The sequence below is a fragment of the Anoplophora glabripennis genome, unplaced genomic scaffold (genome assembly GCF_000390285.2).
Source record: "Anoplophora glabripennis isolate ALB-LARVAE unplaced genomic scaffold, Agla_2.0 scaffold363, whole genome shotgun sequence".
Classification (NCBI taxonomy): domain Eukaryota; kingdom Metazoa; phylum Arthropoda; class Insecta; order Coleoptera; family Cerambycidae; genus Anoplophora; species Anoplophora glabripennis.
Genome location: NW_019416470.1, coordinates 394,105 through 404,280, shown reverse-complemented (window position 1 = coordinate 404,280; position 10,176 = coordinate 394,105). Strand labels below are relative to the sequence as shown.

Genomic DNA, 10,176 nt, shown 5'->3' with positions numbered 1-10,176 from the left:
AACAGTATTGTATAATCTTTATTTATTGTATATTCTTTATTTATACAAGGGTAGGGGGTAGGTAGGGGACAGAGGAAGAGGTAGGTGTTCTTAATAATTTTATTTGTAACACAATAAAGATGCAAAAAGAGTAAAAATCGAATAATCAATATTAATACGGCATTATACGAGAAATGTATAATTCATTTTTCAATTACTTCAGTTTTTATTGACAATTTTAGTTAGATAATACTTATTAAATAAATGTAGTCTCAGTAAAAATAAATATTTTTTAGTAGGTAATCATTATGGTACCTAATATGCTTCCTTAGTTAAATGTCATTTTCTTTCAATATAAAAAAAACTCATTCAACCTTTGTGATACTAAGAGCTCCTTAAAAATTTGTATGTTCAAAGTTCAAAGATTATCAGTAGGTAGATATTTTAAAAGTTTCTATACAAATGCAATTTACATTGCATATTTAAATCCATATTACATATTAATATTTTCCCTTATCTCGAAAATGTAACTACAATACATTGTTTTTTTTTATAAAAGCGTAATATAATTAAAATGTATTTTTTCCGTACATTATATTTATATCTCAAAAACAATTTCTACTTGATAAGTTCAAAAAGTACCAATTTAGAAGTTTTGAAAATAAACTGCGGTCGTTTTGAATGAATCATGTAAACGTAATATTTACTCATATCAGCACTGCCTACTTCGAACTCCGATCGTGGATGGGACTCCTACATTAATCGGCGCTCACTGCTCACTGCTGTTATCGGGTAAAGTTTGAGGTTAGAATGGCCGGCAGTTTAACAAAATTTTGCAAAAATTTTAGCCAATTATCAAGTAAACACATTGTTTTACCGTCGGCAGCATGTAGTCAAAACAGAAAATGTAAGTAACTTTATGTTATTGTTAGTACCGTAAAACCAGATGGTTTTTCTTAGATTTTCAATACGGGCATGAGGGTGTAGAAGGCAGGTAAAAGCTTTAGAGGATATCGTAGAAATGTTAACCGTTAGTTGCAGATTTAATATATTAAATCTGTGGTTAGTTGATTTTATTTCGTTTGTGATTTGTAATAGGTACCTACATATTATTTATTTGCTATGCTAATTACTTATTAATTGCAAACCTATAAAAAATACAGTGTCAAAAAATGTTTGTGGCATCTTTCGGCATGATATTAATTTTAAGTATTGGTTATATATAGGTAGTTAGTTAGGCACAGTTCTTTCAAGTGAAGACATATCAAACATGAAACATGGTTTTATAAAAATTGCGTTATCTATCGAAATATAAATAGAAACTTGGTGATAAATGTTTTTGAAAAAATTCTGACAAATCTGCTTACTTAGATTTATCTATGAATATAAATAATAATTAATTTTCTAGAGTAAAACTAAATATTAATGAAACCATTAATTTCCTTATCCAATATCTAATATGATTATGGATTTTTACAAGCTTTTATTTTTATAAGTTATGCTACATACCTACTTATACATAAGTATATACAGGGTGTTTCAGAAAGACCTTCCGTAAATAAGTGACTTTTCTTTCAAAGTAGACATGTCAAAACTTATTGATAGATGTCTCATAAACAACGTATACATAGGTACTTAGTAATATTTTAAACTCTAATTAACTTTATATCAAAATTTTAGTGATTTTTAGTGTAAAATTTTGATATAAAGTTAATTAGAGTTTAAAATATTACTCGGAATGTATAAGCGTAGTTTGAGAAAAGTCACTTATTTTATAAACCGTAATATTGTGAGTTTAATTAAAAACCTTTTTTCTCGAAAACCATCCACATTAGGAAATTCTAATAAGAATACATTATTTTTAGGAAATAAAATTGTACGGCAGAAATTAGAGCCCGAATGGTAAAAAACCTAACCTTAAAAAAATTAGAACTTAAAATGTAATAGGAATGTAGCATAACTAGCGCCCTCTATGAAATATCCAAAAAATAATTAGACCAGCGTTTTTGGCATCTTTAAAAACCCCGGAAAACCAAATTTCATAAAAATATTTCGCACCGTTTGGAAATGTTCGTAAAAATTCTATTTAAAAAATGTTATTTTGTCGCTCTGTATCTCGAAAACAAGAGGAGATAGACATATATAGTTCATAAGACAAAAAATTCTTATTTTTTGTCGTATTCCCTGTATTTACGGGAGGTCTTTCTGAAACACCCTGTAGAAGTAGATCCATTCAGAAAGTGACGAATGCTAAACTAGACCAATTTTTCGCATTGAAAGATCACGGAGAACGTGTAAACATAAAAAAATGTACCTTTCCTGTTTTGTCCGGCAAATTTGTAAAGATACCCAATAATTATGATTAATACGTGTCTTAATAGTTTCCTGCGGAGTATGATTATGTTTATAGTACCGTATGCGATTTTTTGTATGTTCAATAGACCTGCAAAATTCAGAAAACGTAAGATAACGTACGAGGCAAAAATATGCTTCTTTCCTTATTTTGTCAGTGAGGAAAACTTATATAACTGGTAGGTACAGTAAAGAGTGATTTCCAACATATATTTTCTAAAATGCTGGACAATTGCGCATATACATAAACGCTCCCCTTAACGGTTTATTACAATAATTTAGACTAACATTTAGGAAAAAGCATAAAATATATATCAAATTATATACATGTAATGTAGTTATATAATCTAAGATTACTTTTTTAGTTTCTAAATTATATCTGATTACTTATTATTATCTCATTTTCAGATAGCTTTGACATTGATAAATTAAGAGAGAAGTACAGTACCTACATACCTACAGTTTTATTATTCCTAAATGCTGTTAGCTTTGTTAATATTTATTGTTACATTATTTGTTCTGTTGGGCATATCTTATCAAATGATGTAAACTTTCACGGCCATTATCATTACCTTCTATACCAGATTCAAATCCCTTTCGTACACAATAGGTACAGAAAAAATTGTACTGGTATGGCTACCTTTACTCTTGTGACGTTGAGTTGAGACTGATCTTTATTTTATCAATCTTCATTCTCCTTTTTTTTTAAATGTTTAAATTTTATTAACGGACATCAATTGCACTCATTATATGTATTATATCGGTAATTTTTAGATATCGATATATTGTATGTTATAATAATTATATGTGGAGGTCTATAGTAAACGTTAAACTTGTTTGAACTAAATACAATTTCTTATCATGTAGAAAGTTGTGCGAACAAGAACCAGTTGTATGTTTATTATACACCTGGTAGTTAGCATTATTCAAATTGTGTCATTTATACGTAATAACCAGCAGCAAAGGATTATATTTTACAAAAATAAAAAAACGACATTTCAAAACATATTTGTTACAGTTTTTTAAAATAATTCTATGGATAAAAATATCACGAGGACATGGTGAAAAATACGTTGTTAGTTGTTATAATTAATGTTCATTATATGTATACATAATAATAAATTGGCATGAGGATGTAACTGTTATGATTTGAAAAATTTTAAGTTGTGATTTGCGTTGTTCCAAGTTTAATTATATTGAAAAGTTAGATTAGGTACATAATTGTCCTTCATAAATCACTCAAAATAAATTCTAGAAATACTTTTAAAACTACCGAAAATTCATTGACGTAATATTAATGTATATAAAACGTAAAAATAGATCACGTAAACATAAACCTAGCGTGTTTTAACCGTTTTTCAAAGATAGATAGAATTGAGGAGGGAAGTTATTTTGAAATAACATTCAACTTAGAAGAAATTTTAGGCAAATAATTATTTTAAAAAAATTCGGTGAATTCTATGAAAATAATTAATTGACAATATATTTCTATAAATTATAAATCATATACTTAGATCTCCTTATATTTATGGTCTGCCCATCGTTCTGTTAATTTCTCAGTCAACATGGTTTATAGTTATTTGTGTACATTTTGGATTTCATTCTGTTAAAAATGGACATGGTTGGATAACGTGGTAAAAATATATCCTGTTTACGGAATATTATAAATGATAATGGATCTGTGAACAAATACTGCAGCTTTGACGTCATATAATATTTTAAATGATAACTAAATATTTTCCTCTTTTAATGATGACTATAAAAAATAGTTTAATTGTTAAAAATTTAAAACTTTGAAATAGGTTCCCAGCATTTTAAATTATGGTGTATAAGGACTTTTTTTTAATAAAAAAAATTGTCAAATCGTGTTCACACCTGGTACCTGGTTGAGCGCTGCCTACATCTATAAGGGCAATGATTCCTTTTTGGTTAAGTGACATAAATTTATATAAAGAAGGGAATAAATTAAATATTTACCAATCAAATTCTGAACTGAACTAAAAAAAAAAATAGGTAATAAAACTTTTAAATCATATTTTAATTGTGAAGTGTTAAGTGTTAACTAAATATTTACCTAATTGTTACTGTATTTAGGGCCGGGCTGAAGGGGGGGGGGGGGGGGCTCCGGGGACTGTAGCCCCGGGCCTCATGAGATCAGGGGGCCTCGACAAGATCTGGCAAAATGAATTTTAGATTTTTTTTTAGAAACAAACCTAAAACTTTAGGATTTTATATCAAGTTGCTGATTGCGTGACCTTTTTTTAGAATCAAGCAATCTGATGACTGTATTATATTATTTGTCACTAAAAAGCTTGTTTCCCACAAATAGTTAATATCCGCCACAAACAGCATAATAATAATTCTTAGTGCTTCAGCAAAAGAAGTTTTTAACCGATCTTGGGTAATTTTTTTAGATAAATGAATTGTTGTAATCTGACACTATAACTACAGTAGTCATGTTGTTATCCAATTGTATTCCAACGTTTGGTATTTTTAGGAAGCAAAAACATTTTTTTAGTCATACCTTATTTAGATATTTTTGAGACAAAAGTTTTTTTACTGGATATAATACAATAACAATAATAAAATATTTAGTTAACACTTTTAAGATTAAATATAGGTAGTTTAATTTTCTTTTTGAAACGATAAGTGTTTTTTCTGTGCATATTTTTATGGTAGCCATAAACCTTAAAAAATATTGTTTAAAATTTGGTGTTGCGGATACTTTTTTGATGCAATAAAATAAAATACTTTTTAATCTTGAAACGGTGATCACGAACTGGTATAACTTGTCGGTATAGTTTATATTCTTAATATAATTTTTTTAAGTGTTTGATTGTGACTTGCCTTAAATATACGGGACACCAAAGGTGACTATCCACTGGAAAAATAAGCCATGCGATATTATTCTATGATATATTAAAATTTGTGCAGCGCCATTTCTCATGGTCTTTCTTATGTATACTGAATTGTTAGATTTTTTTTGAGATAAAATAACGTGGCTACTTGCAGTTTAATTTGTTTGTTTTCAAAATCTTATTCATTTCAGATAATTGTTGTCGTTATTACTGCAACAGTTCAACGCATTGCGTTATATATGTCAACTTTATCTTCGTACTTATTAAAAAAGATGGGTTGCAATGAAAACTTATGTTATTTTGTGTATTTTTATTTCTTGGGAAGTTTCTGATAAACTACTATTATTTTCTTATAGTACTTGAATAATATTAAAAAAATACGAGATGCGGGTGCTTCATTTAAAGCCTGGATAAATTAAGGCCTTACTTTAAGTAAACATATAAGTCATAAATAAATAATAAAAATAATAAAGGCCCTAGATTGTTAAAACGTAAATGTATTCAAGTTTCTTCAACAAAATGTTATAGTTAATTCTCTCAGTAATGTGCTTTTGATATATCTGTGTACAGAACATCTACTTGACCTTGCTCGTATAATGGTACTAATGAGTTAGACAATTTTTGAGTTAATTTATCTTAATTTGCCGTTGATCTGTTAAATTACTAAGTTGCGAGATAATTTAAGTTCGTCTAATTTAGCAACTTTTGGTGGACGAATATTTTAATAACCTGATGCGATAATTTTATAAATATGATAATCTAAGCACTTCTAAATCCATGCTGCCATCACGAGGATTTGATTCAAAAGTCTAGACATGTATGTGTCCGCCGGGAGGCCACTGGACCCTGAAAGATGTGTTTACGACCGCCGAGAGGGTCTTGCCCTCGAGATGCCTTTTGGATCGACAGACCAGTTGAAAAATGTTGAACTCGTTCCACAGTGACTTCCATCGACTTCGCGGAATAAGATTCGGGTTTTGATGAATGTTTTTGTTTTTCTAGGTTCCTACTCATTAACTTGAGATTACGGGTGAACGTATCTACCTACTTCAAATTCGGTCCTCGAACGATGTCTCTGTTCCTTCCTTGCTAGATACAGGGCCGGCGTCAGGGTATTTGCCATCTGAAGGAAAAAAAATGCTTACTGTTGTTTAAAGAAATTTCTTATAAAAATCTTATGAAAAATGAACTTCCATTCCATTAGACAAAAATAAGAAAAAAAATTATATGTAAGGTATATAACAAAAACCGCGGATAGAAATATTTTCAATTAAAATTTAAAAAATGCCAGAAAAACCTTGTAATTGTCACATCTCATATTTTAATTCGTTACACTGTGCGTTGCTGTAGCAATCGCGTTTTGCTCGAAATTGCAATAGGGTCGTTTCCTTAGATGAAGTTTCATGCGACGAAACGCCAACGCAAATATATCACTATAGAGCAGAATGAGAAAAATCAATTGTAAATTTGTTTTTGTCGTCATTTATTACGTACATCAGTGACGGCGACTCGCGAAATAATTTCCAAAAAAATTTGTTAGTATTTATATAAAGAAGTGTTCTTTTATTTTTCCCAAAATTCATTTTTCCTACGTTACAGCATCATGAAGTTTGAAAATGAAACGTTAATATCAAATTCGAACTTAAATATTTATGTCACTATGAGGAAAAATGTATTTTGAAATAAACAGAAAGAGCACCTGATTGTATCTATTTGATTATAGAAAACAAATTTTTGTAGATATGTGTGCATCTATTTCGAGATATCAGGCTCGGCCACCCCTATTGTAATTTTAAATTTCGCAAATTTTATTTGAATTTTTTTTTCTCAAAAGCCTAGAAATCATTCCCTAAAACACCGTATGGATCCCATATACTTCATTATCAAAATATGACCACTTTAATTTTCGCGAGATCGCGAGCTGTCAGCTCTATTTGCATAAAAAAAAATGAAAATCGGCAGCAAATTAAAATACTTCAAATTCTGCAGATTGTTTATATACAAGCAGTTTCCAAAATTCAGGGGCTGACAGAACATTAAAATATAAAGCAGGTTTTTTTTCTATGGATCATGGAGCCCATTGTTTTTTAATTTTGAAAAGAAAAAGATAAATTTTTTAAATCAAATTTCGGATATATCTTTTTCTAAAAAGGTTTTGATGATGCTGAATACATTTATTCTAGTTTTCGACTATCCTCTCATTAGTTTTGATCTTCCCTAATGATATTTTAGAATATAACTTTTTGGAATTGCTGAAAATTCACGAGAAAAACGTCAATACGAACTTTTACCAACCTTTTTCTTATTCTCACTTTTTTATTTTAAAAAAACATACAACTTAAAGAAAGCAGTGATATACGTATTTTGAGAGATAATAGAGCTAATGAAATTCTAATTTTGCCAAAAAATGCCTTAAATTCAAACATTTCTGTGATAAAAATACGAAATAAGGAAGTCAGTTCGTTTATTAGATATACTGAGAAATAATATTAAATTTTTAATGCGCTTCTTTGATACAAAATGTACTGAATAATCAGCTTTTTCGTTACTTTAGATTAGTTTTGTATTTATTGATAGAAATTTATTAATGGATAATCTATAGTATTTTTCAATTCAATATTTAGTACAATGTATTTTGTAGAACATATTTTAATTTTATAAAGTAATTTTTGTTGTTCTACGTTCAACCCTGGAATTTGTGGAACTTTTTTCAAAACACTCTGTATAAGTAACAAACGTTTCTTTATTCTCCAGTTCCATTTGAAGATTAAAAACGAATATTTTTTATTTTCAGATGCAACGAAAAGAGTGGAGGCAAAGAAGCCCGTAGTGGAAATGGATGGTGATGAAATGACCAGGATTATCTGGGAAAAAATTAAAGAGTCGCTAATCTTTCCTTACGTTAAAGTAGAATGTCTCTACTACGACCTTGGTTTGCCTTACAGGTAAAACAATTGATAATGCCACAGACGGAGTTAGACTGCTATAGATAATTACATTTAATGTTGTTTAATAGCATCTAGTATTTATAGCGATTTTAATTGTTTCATGGCCTCTGCACGCAATTGATTCATTATCATGTCCACGTCATATAGTTCGTGGAATAATAAATAATGCTGCAAGATAATTTGCTCTAAATATTCGAATGAATGAAATATGAAATCGATATGTCATGCAACTTCCTAAATTCCTGAATATAAAACCAGATAATTTTTAGATTGGATGTATGTAATCAGGTACATACAAGGCACTAAATGTTTTACAATATGTTATTAATAGAATCTTTACAAAGATATTTATGTTTGAAACATAGCACACATTTTTCAAAATTTAAATAAATTTTCCCTTTTTGTAGGGACCAAACAAATGATCAGGTCACCATAGATGCAGCCTATGCAATTTTAAAACACAACGTTGGCATTAAATGTGCGACAATTACTCCAGATGAACAGAGGGTTGAAGGTGCGTATTTTTAAATCTGCTGAGGCTGTTAAATTTATATGAATTACTTTTTTAGAGTTTAAGCTGAAAAAAATGTGGTTATCTCCAAACGGCACTATAAGAAATATTTTGGGAGGCACGGTATTTAGGGAACCGATAATATGTAATAATATTCCGAAATTAGTACCTGGGTGGACAAATTCCATAATTATCGGTCGTCACGCACACGGGGACCAGTACAAAGCTACAGATTTTGTTGTCGAGAAACCAGGAATGGTAATAATGCTTTTTGCATATTATTTATTTTCATGGGGTAAGTGTTAGTATACTTTCACCTTTTATTTTTTAGGTAGAATTAGTGTATACACCCGATGATGGTAGCGACGTGCAGAAGTATGAATTGTTTAAATACAAAGGAGGTGGAGTGGCCATGGGAATGTATAACACTGATGAAAGTATAAGATCATTTGCCCATTCATCGTTTCAAGTAGCTCTCCAAAAGGGATGGCCCCTCTACCTTTCTACCAAAAATACTATCCTCAAAAAGTACGATGGTAGATTTAAGGACATTTTCCAGGAAATATATGAAAGGTGAGCAATGACTACCACCGAATTTATATGTTCTGGTTTATAAGCGAAAAAACTTCCAGTGATTACCAAAAACAATTTGAAGCTAAGAAAATTTGGTACGAGCATCGTTTGATAGACGATATGGTAGCGCAGGCTCTTAAATCATCTGGAGGATTTATATGGGCCTGTAAAAACTACGACGGTGATGTACAATCTGATATCATCGCACAGGGCTATGGGTCTCTCGGAATGATGAAATCCGTCCTAATGTGCCCTGACGGCAAAACTATAGAATCAGAAGCAGCTCATGGAACAGTTACAAGACATTATAGGTAATTAATCAGAAAAAATGTATTTTTATTCATTGTTTTTCTATTGATTTTTGCTTTTTTTATTAGGCAACATCAAAAGGGCCAACAAACCTCAACCAACCCGATAGCTTCAATCTTTGCGTGGACCTGCGGACTGGCACATCGTGGAAAGTTAGACGATACTCCGGATCTCGTAAATTTTGCCAATCAACTGGAGAAAGCTTGTATTGATACCGTGGAATCTGGAAAGTACACAAAAGATTTGGCAGCTTCCATCCACGGCCTTCCAAATGTGAAAGACGGAATGTTTTTGAATACTCAGGACTTTCTGGACGCTATATCAGACCAACTTAAACGAACTGTAGCTTAAAATTTGTGTATTTTTAGTTAATTTCACTTTTAAACTATTTTTATACATTTACATACCATTCGTCATGTTATTTAATAAACTTTATTCAATTAATAAATATATTTTTTTGTAGTATGGTTTTTTAATTCTTAGCTCACATTTTCCTATTTAAACTGTGAGGCATATTCACAAAGTAAGAGTACTGAGGCTCTGATGTTCTGGTTTTTGTTTTCGACAAAGTTGGAAACACTGCTTTCAAGGCCAAGGTGTTGGGAGCAGAAGGTGTGCTCATCTGTAATCAGTTGAGAACTGATGT

General features: G+C 30.2%; 1 protein-coding gene across 1 annotated transcript; it reads left to right on the top strand.

The window, feature by feature from the left end:
• The first annotated feature begins 720 nt into the window (after positions 1 to 720).
• Positions 721 to 9,960, top strand: LOC108912057 (isocitrate dehydrogenase [NADP], mitochondrial). Its single transcript, XM_018717217.2, has 7 exons — positions 721 to 886; positions 7,984 to 8,134; positions 8,545 to 8,651; positions 8,707 to 8,906; positions 8,980 to 9,221; positions 9,281 to 9,532; positions 9,599 to 9,960. Exons 1-7 carry the CDS (start codon positions 790 to 792, stop codon positions 9,879 to 9,881), a joined length of 1,332 nt encoding a protein of 443 aa, XP_018572733.1. The 5' UTR covers positions 721 to 789; the 3' UTR covers positions 9,882 to 9,960.
• The last annotated feature ends 216 nt before the right edge of the window (positions 9,961 to 10,176 follow it).